At 43.6% G+C, this 19,106-nt stretch overlaps 1 protein-coding gene across 1 annotated transcript in view; it reads left to right on the forward strand.

The window, feature by feature from the left end:
• The window catches only part of LOC126456880 (carbonic anhydrase-like), a 78,601-nt gene that overhangs the window by 34,812 nt on the left and 24,683 nt on the right, over nucleotides 1-19,106 (forward strand). The window contains exons 4-5 of the mRNA XM_050092701.1: nucleotides 15,483-15,653; nucleotides 17,043-17,181. Of these exons, the coding sequence (XP_049948658.1) occupies nucleotides 15,483-15,653; nucleotides 17,043-17,181 (310 nt within the window). The remainder of the gene's footprint in view (nucleotides 1-15,482; nucleotides 15,654-17,042; nucleotides 17,182-19,106) is intronic.

The raw sequence follows: 19,106 nt of genomic DNA on the forward strand, positions 1-19,106 counted from the left end.
CTCCATGAAGCTGGGCTACGGTCCCGCACACCGTTAGGCCGTCTTCCGCTCACGCCCCAACATCGTGCAGCCCGCCTCCAGTGGTGTCGCGACAGGCGTGAATGGAGGGACGAATGGAGACGTGTCGTCTTCAGCGATGAGAGTCGCTTCTGCCTTGGTGCCAATGATGGTCGTATGCGTGTTCGGCGCCGTGCAGGTGAGCGCCACAATCAGGACTGCATACGACCGAGGCACACAGGGCCAACACCCGGCATCATGGTGTGGGGAGCGATCTCCTAGACTGGCCGTACACCACTGGTGATCGTCGAGGGGACACTGAACAGTGCACGGTACATCCAATCCGTCATCGAACCTATCGTTCTACCATTCCTAGACCGGCAAGGGAACTTGCTGTTCCAACAGGACAATGCACGTCCGCATGTATCCCGTGCCACCCAACGTGCTCTAGAAGGTGTAAGTCAACTACCCTGGCCAGCAAGATCTCCGAATCTGTCCCCCATTGAGCATGTTTGGGACTGGATGAAGCGTCGTCTCACGCGGTCTGCACGTCCAGCACGAACGCTGGTCCAACTGAGGCGCCAGGTGGAAATGGCATGGCAAGCCGTTCCACAGGACTACATCCAGCATCTCTACGATCGTCTCCATGGGAGAATAGCAGCCTGCATTGCTGCGAAAGGTGGATATACACTGTACTAGTGCCGACATTGTGCATGCTCTGTTGCCTGAGTCTATGTGCCTGTGGTTCTGTCAGTGTGATCATGTGATGTATCTGACCCCAGGAATGTGTCAATAAAGTTTCCCCTTCCTGGGACAATGAATTCACGGTGTTCTTATTTCAATTTCCAGGAGTGTACATCCAGACCAGTGAGGTAGTCGCCTTTGTATTCAAGCTGATGGGGCAATTGCAGGTCACGTGTGTTCAGTGACGATTGGGTCGACATCACTGTAACTTCTTCACTGTTAAAACTTCGTTGTAGGGTCCATCCATTGATGTGGTATTGTCCAGTTTGCTCTGCATCCTCCTTTTCACGCACGTTAGTTCCACGGAATGGTGGAAGAAGTGTAGGGCGATTTAGCTCGCTGGAATGAGTCAGTTTGTAGAACGTCAGGTGGCAGGATAAGGCTCTAGCGAGTATGTGCAGTGGCTAAGGTTACTTTAGTTGTTTGCGTGGTCCATGGATCGTAACCGCGGTCTATCGCTACGCTGTGGGACGAGTCAGTTTTAAATATGTGGTGCACTTTCACGGGGGAAAATATGGCAACATGCTGACCGTTTACATAATTACTAGTTTCTGCTGTTTCGGACTGTGTGCTGCATCCGAAAATCGCTCTAGTTGCTACAGAGCATTGAGTTCACTGCCGATTTCGGCTTTTTCATTAGGCCATTTCCGAGCTCAGCCCCACCTATCACTTCTTCCCTTATTGCTGGAGAACAAAATACAATATCAACATATCCAAAACTCAAAAAGGAGAAATGTGGTGGGTCGAGCTAAATTACTGGTCAATTGCACTTTTCATTAGACATTTGTTTTCAGATACACAAATGACACGAAGACGATTTTGGTTGATGAATTTTTGCTCTGTTAACATCAAAATACAAAATGGCAACCAAGAATCTCAGCCAACATATAAAAGTATGAAACAGTCAACACAGTGATGAAAATACTGTCTTTTTGAGATACTTAATCCAGTCCGTTCAAATGGTTCAAATGGCTCTGAGCACTATGGGACTTAACATCTCTGGTCATCAGTCCCCTAGAACTTAGAACTACTTAAACCTAACTAACCTAAGGACATCACACACATCCATGCCCGAGGCAGGATTCGAACCTGCGACCGTAGCAGTCGCGCAGTCCAATCCGTACTTGAACTGACTTAGTGATTCGCCGGAGAGGAATTCTTCCTACCTGTTATGTGATTCTGATCTCATAGTTTTATGTATACCTGCACATCCGTAGCAGCGCTGTCGGATGTCTATATTTTACGTAATGTAGCGGGAAAACGGAAAACTTTTTTTTTTTTTTTGCAAATAATTTTATGTGACATGTCATTATGGTGCGTTTATTTGAGAAACACCGTAAAATGAAGTTGTTCACACTAATTACAAGCTAACTACCGATGGCATGAGAGGCTGGTCTACCGAATGACTAGATCGAAATGCGTCCTTTCGGCGACTGCCGTCTGTAAACTGAGCATACAATCGATATAAAATTGTGCATCAGCGGTTATAATAAAGTTACTCATTCATTTATTAGTAAACATTTCCTGGGTTTCTAAGATTACTAAAAGATAGTAGTTATGACCCGTACACTCCTAATGTCTGAGTGGTAAAAGGCAACTTTTGCTAGCACTTATTTGTTAATAACAATTTCTTGAGAGTAAATGTACTTTCCTTACGTAATTCTCATTGCTGACTTCACGAGCGATTTCTGCATCGGTACCTCATCCCACTGGCTCTGAAAGCTGCAGATAGCCAACCGCCTCTGCTAACCAGCGTGGGATCCTACCGCTCTCCCCTTACTCAGTACGTACTGCAGCGCCGCTGACACATTCACTTCACATACGCATATGAAATAGCAAAACCGGAGATAAAGTAAAATGCGTTTTTATCTACAAATAATGGGTACCTTACAGACATTTCCACTGTTGCCTCCACATCAACAAATACTAACAATTTCTGGCAAATGGTGGCATATGGTGTACTGGGAAATCTTCAATAGCATTCAGTATCGCTACTCACATGTAACAACGGCAAAGCAACCTAACATTTAAATGGCAATCTTAAAATGAATAAGTATTAACGCAAAGCACTAACCACTAAGGACTTATCAGCTAAATCTGCACATAGCATGATAGGTTACAAACTACGCTGCAAGGTCTCTTTACTTAAAACTACCCCATGGAGACACCATTTGTTAAAAAAAAAGGGGGGGGGGGTTCGTTTGCTAAGTACCCTGTGCATTTAAATGCCGTTAATATCACACAAATCCCTATAGAGCTCACAACGTGCTCAAGGACAAATGCCTTCGGTAAACAGGAAGGCCATAATAACCGTCCAATCAGAACATGCTACGCAAGGTAACTGTTCAAAAATGACTCCTGTGACGTAAGATATGTCCCAGAAGGAACTAAAATCTCTGAATAACATGTAGCAGAGCTCTCAATATACAGCCTCTTCTTTCAGAACTGGCTGTCGTGGCGATGTCCCTTACAAATAAGACTTGTGTCTGCTATTGCTGGCTGATAGATATTACTTCTTTGTTTAGATTACGATATAACGAAATGCAGAAGACACCGTTCGAGAAAATTTCACTTCTGTCAGGAATGTGACGAGCTCGGTCAAAAATAAGTAACGTTACGCATCATTTACTGTAGATAATCGTGAGGCGCTTCCAGGAACAACTTCAGTAAATGTTCTGGATTTATGTATGTCCCTCAATACGAGCGCCCTTCAAAAAATACATATACACGGAAGTCATACTTAGGGAAGTCAAATTCTTTCCCATTTCAGTTCAGTATGATGAAGGTCACTATACACTGAAGCGCCAAAGAAACTGGTATAGGCACTCTTATTCCAATACAGAGATATGTAAACAGGCACAATACGGCGCTTCGGTCAGCAACGCCTATGTAAGACAAGTGTATGACGCATCTGTTAAATCGGTTACTGCTGCTAAAAAGGCGGGTTATCAAGATTTAAGCGAGTTTGAGCGTGGTGTTATAGTCGGCGCACGAGCGATGGGACACAGTATCTCCGAGGTAGCGATGAAGTGGATATTTTCCCATACGACCCTTTCACGAGTGTACCGTGAATATCAGGAATCCGGTAATACATCAAATTTCCGATACTGTTGCGGCCGGAAGAAGATCCTCCAAGAGCGACGACGGTGGACAATCGTTCAACGAGACAGAAGCGCAACACTTCCGCAAATGGCTGTAGAGTTCAGTGCAGGGCCATCAACAAATGTCAGCGTGCGAACCATTCAACAAAACATCAGCGATATGCGCTTTCGGAGCTGAAAGCCCACTCGTAAACTCTTGATGACTGAACGACACAAAGCTTTACACCTCGCCTGGGTCCGTCAAGACCGACATTCGACTGTTGATGACTGGAAACGTGTTGCCTGAACGGACGAGTCTCGTTTCAAATTGTATCGAGCGGATGTACATGTATGGGTATGGAGAAAACCTCATGAATCCATGGATCCTGCTTGTCAGCAGGGGACTGTTGAAGCTGGTGGAGGTTCTGTAATGGTGCGGGGCCCGCGCAGTTGGAGTGATATGGGACCCTTGACACGTCTAGATAGGTGACACGTACGTAAGAATCCTGTTTGATCACCTGCATCCACTCATGTCCATTGTGCATTCCGACGTACTTGGGCAATTCCAGCAGGACAATGCGTCATACCACACGTCCAGAATTGCTATAGAGTGGCTCCAGGAACACACTTCTAAGTTTAAATACTTCTGCTGGTCACAAAACTCCCCAAACATCTCATTATTGAGTATGTATAGGATGCTACGCAACGTACTGCTCAGAAGAGATTCCCCCCTCCCTCGTACTCTTACGGATTTATGGACAGCCCTGCAGGATTCATGGTGTCAGCTCCCTCCAGCACTACTTCAGACAGGAATCGAGTCCATGCTAGGTCGTGTTGCGGCACTTCTGTGTGTTCGCTGGAGCCCTACACGATATTAGGAAAGTGGACCAGTTTCTTTGGCTCTTCAATGTATGAAGCAGTCAGTTCGGGAGTCGCCACTGGGAGACTTACGTACACCAAATTTTTCTACCAAGTCCTGTATCAACAGATACCAAAGGAATCACAGTTCGCTTCTGAATCGCCTCATATGCATAGTACTGGCCTGTACTTACGGGTGGGAATCAAACAACGAATAATTACAATTATTAATCAAGGTTGATGATGGAGCAGTAGGTGAGCAGCAAGTTACAATGCTGGGATGTGCCCAAATATGATTTGAAAATTGAAATAAGTTGTGGTTCAAATGGTTCAAATGGCTCTGAGCACTATGGGACTTAACATCTGAGGTCATCAGTCCCCTAGAACTTAGAACTGCTTAAACCTAACTAACCTCAGGACATCACACACAGCCATACCAGAGGCAGGATTCGAATCTGCGACCGTAGCTGTCGCGCGGTTCCAGACTGAAGCGCCTAGAACCGCACGGCCACACCGGCCGGCCAACATCTGCATGATGTGTATGTTACTGATACCCCCATTTTTCAAGACGACAGCAGCAGGATACATCGCAGTGGAAGAAAATGTGAACGGTTTTGTAAACACTCACGGACAGATGAAATAAGTTGTGCACCAAAGGTTTAACGTTTTTGAACAAAGATCAAAGGAAAGTAGTTCACTACAGTTGACCATAAGGTTTCACATGTTGACGAGACGTCAAACTAGAAGAGTGTTTTGTTTTTCAAACACTACTAGAAATAAAGGACGAGAGCGATGGTTGCGATTCAAGATGACCAACGGTGGAACGTGACTCGGTGATAGCAAGGGCATAGACGGCATCATCTCGAAGCGTGGATCCGTGCCGGCGATTCACATTTCGATTCTGTAAATTGTGAAGATAATTTACACTTCGCTAATGCGAAACATTACAGTGTGTACTGAGGTGAGATATGGGATAGCGGTGTGCATGTATGCAGATGGCGGACATACGAAGCATAAAACTGCAGTTCGTATGTGGAGTTGTCAGCTGTAATAAGGTGATTCATATGAAAAGTTTTCCGACATGATTGTAGGCGCACGACGGAAATTAAATGACTTTGAACGCATGGAACATTCCTTTTCGGGAATCGTTACGAGATTCAGCATTCCAAGCTCCCAAGTGTCAAGAGCATTCCGAGAATACCTTATTTTAGGCATTGCCTCTCACCACGGGCGTCCGGCCATCCTGATTTAGGTTTTCCGCGATTTCTCTAAATCGCTTAAGACAAATGCCGCTTTCGTTCTCCATCCTTCCAGAATCCGAGCTTGTGCTCCGTCTCGAATAACCTCGTTGTTGACGAGACGTTAAACAGTGATCTTGTTTCCTGATCTTCCTCTCACCACAGACAATGCAGCGGGCGGCGGCCTTCACTTAACGATCGAGAGCAGCAGCGTTTGAGAAGTGTTGTCAGTGCTTACAGACAAGCAACTCTGCTTGAAGTAACCACGGAAATCAATGTGGGACGTACGAGAAGCATATACGTTAGGACAGTGGGGTGAATTTTGGTGTAAAGGGGTATGGCAGATCAGACGACCGAAGCGAGTCCGTTTGCTAACAGCAAGACATCGCCTGCAGCGCCTCTCCTGGGCTTGTGACCACATCGGTTGGACCCCATACGACTGTAAAACTGTGGCTTGGTCACATGAATCCCGGTTTCAGTGGTTAAGAGCTGATAGTAGGATTCGAGTATGGCGCAGACCCCACGAAGTCATGGACGCAAGTTGTCAACCAGGCACTGAGCAAACTGCTGGGGGGTTCCACAGTGGTGTCGGCTGTGTTTACAAGGAATTGATTTCGTCCTCTGGTCCAACTGGACCGATCACTTCGTAGAAATGGTTATGTTCGGCTACTGCGAGACCATTTTCAGCCAAACGATGGAAGTATTATGGATGCGACACGTCACTGTGCCACAATTTTTCGCGATTAGTTTGAAGAATATTCTGGACAATTGGAAGAAATTATAATTGTCCTGTACGATCTTTCAACTTGTTTTATGGGTAATACTTCAGAATGAAGGCCAGCTGGCTCACTTCACAGTGGCTGTGAACAGCAGCCCTTGAGTGCTGGTACCCAGTGCTAAAGTTACAGGGTGTTTCAAAAATGACCGGATATTTGAAACGGCAATAAAAACTAAACGAGCAGCGATAGAAATACACCGTTTGTTGCAATATGCTTGGGACAACAGTACATTTTCAGGCAGACAAACTTTCGAAATTACAGTAGTTACAATTTTCAACAACAGATGGCGCTGCAAGTGATGTGAAAGATATAGAAGACAACGCAGTCTGTGGGTGCGGCATTCTGTACGTCGTCTTTCTGCTGTAAGCGTGTGCTGTTCACAACGTTCAAGTGTGCTGTAGACAACATGGTTTATTCCTTAGAACAGAGGATTTTTCTGGTGTTGGAATTCCACCGCCTAGAACACAGTGTTGTTACAACAAGACGAAGTTTTCAACGGAGGTTTAATGTAACCAAAGAAGCGAAAAGCGATACAATAAAGGATCTGTTTGAAAAATTTCAACGGACTGGGAACGTGACGGATGAACGTGCTGGAAAGGTAGGGCGACCGCGTACGGCAACCACAGAGGGCAACGCGCAGCTAGTGCAGCAGGTGATCCAACAGTGGCCTCGGGTTTCCGTTCGCCGTGTTGCAGCTGCGGTCCAAATGATGCCGACGTCCGCGTATCGTCTCATGCGCCAGAGTTTACACCTCTATCCATACAAAATTCAAACGCGGCAACCCCTCAGCGCTGCTACCATTGCTGCACGAGAGACATTCGCTAACGATATAGTGCACAGGATTGATGACGGCGATATGCATGTGGGCAGCATTTGGTTTACTGACGAAGCTTATTTTTACCTGGACGGCTTCGTCAATAAACAGAACTGGTGCATATGGGGAACCGAAAAGCCCCATGTTGCAGTCCCATCGTCCCTGCATCCTCAAAAAGTACTGGTCTGAGCCGCCATTCCTTCCAAAGGAATCATTGGCCCATTTTTCAGATCCGAAACGATTACTGCATCACGCTATCTGGACATTCTTCGTGAATTTGTGGCGGTACAAACTGCGTTAGACGACACTGCGAACACCTCGTGGTTTATGCGAGATGGTGCCCGGCCACATCGCACGGCCGACGTCTTTAATATCCTGAATGAATATTTCGATTATCGTGTGATTGCTTTGGGCTATCCGAAACATACAGGAGGCGGCGTGGATTGGCCTCCCTATTCGCCAGACATGAACCCCTGTGACCTCTTTCTGTGGGGACACTTGAAAGACCAGGTGTACCGCCAGAATCCAGAAACAATTGAACAGCTGAAGCAGTACATCTCATCTGCATGTGAAGCCATTCCGCCAGACATGTTGTCAAAGGTTTCGGGTAATTTCATTCAGAGACTACGCCATATTATTGCTACGCATGGTGGATATGTGGAAAATATCGTACTATAGAGTTTCCCAGACCGCAGAGCCATCTGTTGTTAAAAATTGTAACTACTGTAATTTCGAAAGTTTGTCTGCCTGAAAATGTACTGTTGTCCCAAGCATATTGCAACAAACGGTGTATTTCTATCGCTGCTCGTTTAGTTTTTATTGCCGTTTCAAATATATCGGTTATTTTTGAAACACCCTGTAAGACCCATTGGAGTTGCCTAGAGTGGCGAAAGAAAACACTTAGAAGGTATCTTCCTTTGGCAGCACCGTATCAGGACCCAAATCATCAGGCCTAGCGGCGGCTTGTAGGCTAGCTACTAGGCTGATGACACTGCTAGGTGGTCTAAACTACTTGGACCACATAGGAGGGTCAACTGGTGTGGGGTCCGTTACTGTATCTGTTACAGTCGAAAGACGTGGAATCACTCGTAGTACGAACACAAGTACTGCTAACGGCTGAGCGGTCGATATTTATAGTTCCTCTGCCCCAAGTGACATAAATCACCACGGAAGCATAAAGTTGTGCTACAGCATGTGGAAACCCGGCCTGCTGAGGCGGACTCCCTTCGTTGCAGGGTGCTGTGCCAGCAGTATTTTGGCACCTGGCATAGGATTTCGTAGGCAGCTTTCTTACACATCTCACCACAGGCTGCAAAGTCTCAACTGTGTCTGCTGCCACAACAATGTACACACGTTAGGCGGGTATGTACATGACTGGCTTTGTGTCATCTCGTTGCCACTGTCGAATCTTGTATCATGCGAAGCAAGGAGAGGATGTTGTTTGGTGGCTGGTATCCCCTTTTTACAATGCAAGCTGCTCACAGGTGTTAACACGGTTCTTTACTAACCAGAACAGAAAGCTACTTATCTTTAAGCTAGTCCATGTGGTGTGGTACAAGTTATTCCATAATAGTCCACATTAGCATCACTGTTGGTGAAGTACTAGTCCTGCTATAAACACTACACTCACATAGCCAGTGATGTGAACTGACAGATGCCACTAGAATAGTAACTGAGCTACTGACTGCGTTGACAGGGACTGCCTCTCTGCCACTGGGCTGACTGTCTGTGACCGATTTGGCCCTCCAGTGTGCGGCGGTGATCTAAGTCCTGGCAGTCAGAGGTCGTTGGCGGCACATTGCTTGCGGGTCTGTCTTTGGCCTTTCTCCTGATATTCGCACTTGATTCAGCGTCTATTATCGATCCTCATGCAACCTATTTGCTGACCGCTGCACTGGTGACAGTTTACGTCAGCGCAACTTCAATTTCAATTCTCTCTGACAGAACAGCCATCAGCACGCATTAATGTTGACAGCAGGCCTAGTAGAGAACACAAGGGGTGTGAACAGTGTTAGAGGTTGAGTGATTACTGTGAAGGCCACAGAGATGCTGCACACTCACGTGAGACAGGGTTAACCACACCTGACAGAATTATTTATTTCAAGTTTCTGCTACCAGTCAGTTTTTATTTTATGCTTAATTTAACAGAATGCAACGCGTTTCGAACATGTTCTGTTCATCTTCAGGTGTTTATACATACATGCATACATACATACATAGAGAAACGTTACTTAAAAATAAACAGTCTTAAACTAGATTAATCTAGAACATTTTGTCCATTGTTTTTTACTGTAGCTGCTGGTGTGGCGTTTTGGAGGAAGGAGGGGGGCAGTGTATGGCTAGAAATCGAAATCGGTGATGTCTTCTGCTGGTTTTCTTCTTTATGGTTGACTATGTACATCACAGCCTTTATAGGATGCACATAAATTTGCATCAGTTATGTGTTACGAAAATAGTGTGAAAGGCTTGAAATAAATAATTACCCCACACGGTCACGATTCACAAACATACCCATTATGGCTGAAAATAACACCTCACAGAGTTTCTTTGGGGCCACATTTTTTGTCTGCATTTGAATCATTGGTGGACACGTACAATAAGGGTCACCCAAACGTGACAGCGGCCCAGTGTTGGGCTGCATGGGACTGTCAGGAAGGCGTACTCGTGGTTACAGTACCAGTCGACCATGTCTGAGCATGACAAGGAAGGGTCACCGTATTATTCGACAAGCACATCCTGATCCCTTCACATCTGCGCCTGTGACTTGCGAGCAAGTAATGTATTCTTAGCAACATACTGTGTTATCGTGGAGCATTCGTTGCAGGCTAGCAACGTCTCATGTGTATGAGAATGGCGCCGTATTGTCTTTCGCAACGAATCGCGGTTCTGCACTATCCTGGATGACTGTCGTCGGCCATTGTGCCGGTGATGTTGGGACATGTCCCACTCTTCCACTGGTTTGGAGAGACGCAGAGTGCCGGCCTTTGACCGAGCGATTGTAGGCCCTTTAGTATGGAATCGCACTGCTGCTACGGTCGCAGGTTCGAATCCTGACTCGGGCATGGATGTGTGTGATGTCCTTAGGTTAGTTAGATTTCAGTAGTTCTAAGTCTAGTGGACTAATTCCTATAGCGCTTACAGCCATTTGAATTTGAAGAGGCACAGCGGTGTTACTTATGGATTTGTTCGATGGTGAGCAATCGGGTATGACTCTGAGGATATCACAGACGCCTGTGTTCTTATGTGTTACTTCTCATGCGACAGTATCATGATACCATTTTTCAACAAGGCAATGCTTGTCTACATGTGACGTATATCTCTCTGAAGCGTCTGTGTGAAGCTGAGGTACTCCGGTGGCCAGCAAGATCTGTCTATGTTAGAACACGTGTGGCACCAAATCGGGCGCCAACTCAGTCCCAGTACCAATAACTCAGGCCATCAAGGACGAGTTACAACAGCTGTGAGCCTGCTTGCCCCAGGAAAAGATACAACATATTCGTGACACCCTTCCCAAACAAATCAGAGCATGTATCCAAGTGACATTGCGGTGCAGTGTCATACTGGCAAATGTGGTTCGTATTGTAAGGTTGTATATAAGTCTGACTCGATAATGTAATCACTGAAATAACATCACATACCTTGTAAATCCGCGAAGTTTCATTTCGTTTCCTCTTCCCGTTCTCGGTGCTTCATTTTTCCAGTTGTGAAGTGGTGTTTAGCAGATAAATTCAGTGGTATATGTGGATAATGTTTGCAAAAGTGTTGCGATAAGAATTAGTGTTGGAAAAAACTAAAAAACATCTATGGTGTGAACTGTGAAAATATAAGTCTCTACAATATTGTACCAAAACATTACGCCACGCGGTATAAAACAGCACAAAATCGACGAGAAATCGATATTTTAGAACTTCACGTGGAAATTGACAAGAACCAGATGCAGTCACATTAGATGTTGTATATACGTCAGGACAACGTAGACGTAATTCGAAATGGAAATATTCCAAAACACCTTTCGTAATAATGTTTTAAGGAGTGATACTAGAACTTTACTTACTAAAAAGAAGCTTAAACGTCATGCATGATGGTGAAGATTTACTGCATGAATAGCCAAAATGTAGTAACAGATATACTTTTTTTTCCTCTTTTTTTCGTGGTGCGTGTCAGCGAGAAAAGCTGTGAAATGATGTGTGATGTTTGTTGAATTCGCTAAATGCGCTTATTCTCGAATAAGGGGTAAACATAGTGTGGATGATTTGCGCGCCTTGAGTTGCAATGTCTCAAGATATATACACACTTTCTAACTTTAGTACTTACTGTGTTAATTCTTAAGCATACGTTTTTTAACTTAATGAATTATGACAGCATTTTAAATTTTTTAATTCAGTTAATATTTATTTATTTATTCGAATAACCGTTTTGGAGGGTACGATAAATCAAGTTTTGTTTTGCATCTAGGTGTTTAATTGTCGTTGCTCCCAGTTTTCCTTCATCCTTCAGGAGTATCGTTCCCTTTATTCACAGGTCTACTTTTTTCCCTTTGCAGATCTTTTTCTGTCGTGAAAGCCTGCATTTTGTGTTGCCCCTCTAAAAAGAATTCTGTTATCTATTACGCTATCTTTCACTTATTTGCCAATTACAGTGACCCGTGTGAGCTTTGATTTGTTACTGTGTAGTAAGTAAATGACGATATGAAATACTGAACATCAACTTTTTTTGTCTCTGTAAACCGTTAGATAGGCGACTTGAAACTAAAACAAGTTTAGCATTTTACTAATACTGATGTGAAACGAAATACAGATAATCAAGCTGCACTGCAGTAGGAATAGGAACAGGAACAGGAAATGTGCGCTAGGCTTTTTAAAGTTATATTTTGACTAACTACGTAACTGTAATGATTTGCTTCACACTTTTACTATATATTTCCATCTGAGTGAAATAACTACAAATTTTTCAATTCAAACATTTGCTGTCACAAAACAGATTATAGTCTCCATTTCCATTAACACTTGAAAATAATAACCCCGCGTAACATGCATGTGTCTAGTTAAAGAAGAATTACTCGTTTCCTTTGTACACAGAAAGGATGAATAACAGCTGAACAACGTCGAATCTTAATGTAGATTCCAAGTCTTAATATAGGTCATATTTTTACGATTTACGGGTTGTTTTGCTGATGTCTCAAAACAACGACCTTTTTTAGTGACCTGTCCGAGACCTGTGACACGTTGTTTTTTAGTACCCTACCCTATTGGCTATGGCGTGTCACGAACTGCACCAAGATTTTATAACAGAGCAAATGTGTCAGGAAGACATCACGTTTACCTGAAGTGGGGAGTGTCGTACATCGAGGTTAGTGTACCTAGGAATACATGATGTTTCCTAGTCGATCTTTCAAACCCATTGACCGGTTACAGCACATGAAAGAATGCGCACTTGAGACCGCTATAAGAAGTTTCTGGTATTTTCTACAGTTTTTGTTGTTGTGAGATACGAGGTAATATTCTGAACAGCATTTGTAGATATCTTCAACTTTTATAGTCCTGTCTTCCTCAGTTGCGTGTAATATTACGGTATATTAATAACTTTGACTTATGGACCGTCTGACAGCAACTGAATAAAACACAATTTTAGTGCCATACGCGTTTCGCCTTTGTTTTCTGCAAGGCATCATCAGCGGCAGGTTGCGTGGACAATTTCCTACATATTACGCTCCTGTTGCATTTTTGGTGTTGTTCTTCTTCTTGTGAACGCCAATTTGCGGTTTTTTCCCCATTTCACAACACTATGCACTGAACGCTTGTTTTAAAGCAATGTTTGTAGATATTTTGCCTTCAACACATTTATGTGCTGGGTCGTGTGTTACACCTATTTGGGAGGTATGGTTAATTCTTCAGCTGCACAAATTTTTGGTGAGTTAACTGCTATACACAGGGTGGTTCACGAAGATATGCAAATATTTTAATATGTTATTCTACAAGTAAAACTGAAGAAAAAGTTCATATAAACTTAGGTCTGCTAAAAAAGATTTTGCCTGAAATTTAGCAACTTTGGTAATATGAAGCCATCGCAAAGTTGTACTTGGTTAAAATAAAGCACGATTCCCATTTATTTTGTTGTTAGTGGTCTGTGAATCTAATAAAACAGGTCCCAGATGTGTATCTGCAGTAGTTTTCCGGAACATCCAGAGAAGCGAAGATTATTATACAAGTAACTTTGTTTACTTTCCATTAAGAATTGGCAACCATTACTGCGTTGTTTCAGTCGTTGCTTAACCTTGAAACGAGTCAGTTTTCTGTAACAACAGTGTATTTAAGTGAAACTACATAGTAACTGTTGCAGTTTGTAGATTATTTATGAAATACGGATGCCGTTCAAATTTACGACAGAGGAATACGACAATATGGCGTTTATTTATGGCAAATGTGATGGCAAAGCTACGGCTGCAGTTAACGAATATCGCGTACGTTATCCAACTTGGAGTCCGAATGCGCGAACCATTAGCGCAGTATTTCAAATGTTACGAGAGACAGGTTCTCTCCCTAGCGTTCATAATCAGTACGAGCGCTCGATACGTGAAGACGATAGTGAGGATATTGTGGATGCTGTTCAACTTAGCCTGGGTACCAGTACACGACGAATCTCTCAATGATTACGCATTTCACGATCTAAAGTGTGGCGTACACTGAAGTACAATAATCTGTGTCCTTAACATAAACAAAAAGTGCATCATTTACATGTGGGAGATCCTACCCTTGGCTTGGAGATGTGAAACTTGTTAAATACTAATCGGCGGTTATACAAATATATTTTATTTACTGATGACTGAAACGACTGAAAAAAGTCACTGACAGTTGCCAATAATGACGTATCGTTTCTACATTCTTAATGGAAAGTAAACAAATTTACTTGTACAATAATCTTTGCTTCTCTGGATGTTCTGGAAAACTACTGCAGATACACAGCTAGGACCTGTTTTATTAGATTCACCAGATCAATAACAACAAAACAAATAGAAATCGTGCTTTACTTTAACCTTTTACAGTTTTGCGATGGCTTCATATTAGCGAAGTTGTTAAATTTCAGGCAAAATCTTTTATTAGCCATACCTCCGTAACTAAATATTTGTAGACCTATGTTTACATGAACTTTTTTCTTTAGTTTTACTTCTAGAATAAAATATTAAAATATTTGCATATCTCTGTGAATCATCCTTACTTTTGGGTCTCGTTATATGACTTGGGGATGGTTAAGCTATATTTCGTGTCTTGTAACGGTAGGTGGTGTTCTGTCAAGGAGCATGTGCAATTTGCAACTGAACTGAGTTTCTTCAATGTGGTAAGAACTTTACGAGTTCTGAAATCGGAAATTTGTGTTAGTTTCTAGTAGCTTCTATATCAAAATCTGTTTAATCTGTCACTAAGTTTCGATAACACTTGTATCTAATTTGATTCCATTTAGAGTTAACACGTGCGTCGCAGAATAATAATTCAACAGTTAGACTATTCAGTACAGTAGTGACAAGATTTACTGAATTGCAACACTTTTAAATTTCAGTAGGTAGCCTATGTGATTGTGTTCTGCCTTGCAACATTTATTCACAAATGGAAAAACTTAACTTTCCGAAGTAATTTTTGCAATTTCACAAAAAGAGTGTTAAGTACAAAATGTGACTGCTATGTTTTAAAAATGGAACAAGAAAATATACTGAAGTTATATAACAGGGCTGCGTACAAGTTAAAAAATGTTCCAGGGTTCAACACATTACCTGTATAGTTCTTAAGTGAATGTTAGCACTGATTAATTGATAATGTATGATCTAAGAAACCAATTTAACCAACTGACTTTTAGTTTTGAACATACACGTATATAAGAAGCTCCCCCTCTTGTGGAGTCACAGGACAAGAGGATCGTGACACGGGGAGTGTTTTCTCGAACTTGCGTTGTCTTTAGCTATTTATGTCTGTGTCCACAGAAGAAAAAGAGTGGGGAGAGTGCTCGCCAGCGTGTAACGGCGACAAGCAGAGCCCCATAGACGTCGAGTGCAAAAACGCCATTACGGAAGACCTGCCCAACGTCAACGGGCCCTTCTACCGAGACCGCAGCATTCCATTCCACTTCAGCGTCAGCAACGACAACTACACAGGTGAATAGAGCGGGGAATTTTCCCCAGACGTTGAACATTGGACAATGCATATTGCGAGAATGATACTGTAAATTTGTGTCTGTATTAAGTGACAGTCACGGCCTTTATTGTTCAGTAAAAATGGAGTTTTTACAGCGATAGCACCAGTGGTAAAACAAGCTTTGCTATAATTACGATGTGTGCATTTCGTGATATCGTTTGCTCCTCATTCCATTCTAAATACTCTTGTTGTTGCTCATAATACTGCATAAATTGCTGCCTCGTGAGAAATTCACATTATCAGTTTAATGTTTACAGTAAAAATTTCGTTTCTTGTACTAGAATCTGCTTGCCACCCACATCATTTGCTTTCTTATATAATTTGCACACCAGTCACTTGACAACTTTACTATATTCCTGGTATTCTCTGTGGCCTTATCCATCGTGACTGACAGTGCTTTATCCTTAAATAAATCCACTGGCATTAAGAAATAATCATGACTCCTCGAGATGAATACATTCGTGCTGTTCTCTGTGGCTTTTTCCGTTGTGAAAGTGGTTTCTCCTTGACTAAATCCACTGGCATTAATAAGTAATCGTAACTTCCGTGCATGATTACTTCTCACGCTCCGACTTCCAGGTAACAAAGAGCACAACTTTCAATTGAATAGTAACTGTGCAGTCACATAACCAAATTTACTTTTCCTTTGCGAATAACACACCGCAGAAACTAAAAATACAGCGTTACTGTGATGTTAGTGAAATTTGGCAAGATTTATATGCTTTTAAATATAATATTTCGTTGATGGTAGCAAGTAGTTCTTAGACTGAAATTTTCACTCTACAGCGGAGTGCTGGTATGAAACTTCCTGGCAGATTAAAACTGTGTGCCGGAGCGAGACTCGAACTCGGGACCTTTGCCTTTCGCGGGCAAGTGCTCTTCCAGCTGAGCTACCCAAGCACGACTCACGCCCCGTCCTCACAACTTTAATTCCGCCAGTACGTCGACTCCTACCTTCCGAACTATCAGCGCACACTCCGCTGCAGAGTGAAAATTTCATTCTAGAAACATCCCCCAGGCTGTGGCTAAGCCATGTCTCCTCAAGATCCTTTATTCCAGGAGTGCTAGTTCTGCAAGGTTCGCAGGAGAGCTTCTGTGAAGTTGGAAGGTAGGAGACGAGGTACTGGCGGAAGTAAAGCTGTGAGGACGGGCCGTGAGTCGTGCTTGGGTAGCTCAGTTGGAAGAGCACTTGGCCGCGAAAGGCAAAGGTCCCGAGTTCGAGTCTCGGTCCGGCACACAGTTTTAATCTGCAAGGAAGTTTCAAGTAGTTCTTAATTTACAAACTCATTTTCATTCGTTAAACCCAGTACTCCACACAGACCTGCCTACACCCTGCCTCTTGTCCACAGTGACGGTGGAGCTGTTGGACGCCGACTACCTGTACCTGGAGGGAGGTCCCCTACACTCTCGCTACTATCTGCACAACTTGCAGTTCTGCTGGGGATCAGACGACTCCAAGGGCAGCGACCACAGCTTCAACGGTGTGAAGTGAGCCTTTGACCATATTCTCTTCTGCTGTTGTAGCTAATAGTCGAGTGACACTGGAGTTGGTTCTGGCGCGTCCACGATACGTGGGCGGACCAAAAGGCAGGAGGGGCACATCTCGACAGTAGCTGACGCAGCAAGCTAGCCATCCTGAGCGCCTATGTAGTTGGACCTCTGCTTTTGTCTACAGGTCATAGAGACAACCAGCAGTAGCGTACCCAATCTAAGGACTAAAAGTCCTTCTAGGACTACAAGGCTCCCAGGTAGATGCTATTTTCCTTGACTTCCGGAAGGCGTTCGATACGGTTCCGCACTGTCGCCTGATAAACAAAGTAAGAGCCTACGGAATATCAGACCAGCTGTGTGGCTGGATTGAAGAGTTTTTAGCAAACAGAACACAGCATGTTGTTATCAATGGAGAGACGTCTACAGAGTTAAAGTAACCTTTGCGTGCCACAGGGTAGTGTTATGGGACCATTGATTTTCACAATATATATAAATGACCTAGTAGATAGTGTCGGAAGTTGCATGCGGCTTTTCGCGGATGATGCTGTAGTATTTTAGAGAAGTTGCAGCATTAGAAAATTGTAGCGAAATGCAGGAAGATGTGCAGCGGATAGGCACTTGGTGCAGGGAGTGGCAACTGACCCTTAACATAGACAAATGTATTGCGAATACATAGAAAGAAGGATCCTTTATTGTATGATTATATGATAACGGAACAAACACTGGTATCAGTTACTTCTGTAAAATATCTGGGAGTATGCGTGCGGAACCATTTGAAGTGGAATGATCATGTAAAATTAATTGTTGGTCAGGCGGGTACCAGGTTGAGATTCATTGGGAGACTCCTTAGAAAATGTAGTCCATCAACATAGGAGGTGGCTTACAAAACACTCGTTCGATCTATATTTGAGTATTGCTCATCAGTGCGGGTTCCGTACCAGATCGGGTTGACGGAGGAGATCGAGAAGAGCCAAAGAAGAGCGGCGCGTTTCGTCAGAGGGTTATTTGGTAGCCGTGATAGCGTTACAGAGATGTTTAGCAAACTCAAGTGGCAGACTCTGTACGAGAGGCGCTCTGCATCGCGGTGTAGCTTGCTCGCCAGGTTTCGAGTGGGTGCGTTTATGGATGAGGTATCGAATATTTTGCTTCCCCCTACTTATACCTCCCGAGGAGATCACGAATGTAAAATTAGAGAGATTCGAGCGCGCACTGAGTCTTTCAGACAGTCGTTCTTCCCGCGAACCATACGCGACTGGAACAGAAAAGGGAGGTAATGACAGTGGCACGTACAGTGCCCTCCGCCACACACCGTTGGGTGGCTTGCGGAGTATAAATGTAGATGTAGATGAAGTTTTATGACATGATAGGACACAGGCCATAGCAGGTTACATACTGGAAATCTAAAATCAGTACTTGCTATCAAATAATTCCATTGGGGGAAGAAGAATCTGGTTGGCCAGTCAAACCCGGAACGAGTTTCGCAGAACGTCAAGCCTTTCTGCTGAACATGCTTCTGCTAAGCCGCATCTGAGACAGAGAAGTGTCTGCTGCAAAATGGCCCAAGGCTCTGGTCGGGACCGCAAGGACTGGGGATCGAGATGCTGAAACACTGATCGATTCAAGCGGTCACTGCTGGCTGGCTGATGGATGCGGCGTGAAGCTCATTGGCCACAGACTGTCTAGTAATCAAAGGCCCTAATATTTCAAAGTAGTGGGTCTGCTTCACAAAAAGTAACACCTAACGGTGAAGGGAATGATCGTGGGAGTCATAATAATAGATTGATTATATTATTGTCAACTGTTTCGGATCAAACACTTCAGAGTAAGGTCTTAAAACACTGAATTATAGCAACCATTAATTAACGTGGGGCCTAAAGAGGTATCAGTTTTGTACAAATAAAAACAATTATTGCCTACATTAC

Source organism: Schistocerca serialis, chromosome 2 (genome assembly GCF_023864345.2).
Source record: "Schistocerca serialis cubense isolate TAMUIC-IGC-003099 chromosome 2, iqSchSeri2.2, whole genome shotgun sequence".
In the NCBI taxonomy this organism is placed as follows: Eukaryota; Metazoa; Arthropoda; class Insecta; order Orthoptera; family Acrididae; genus Schistocerca; species Schistocerca serialis.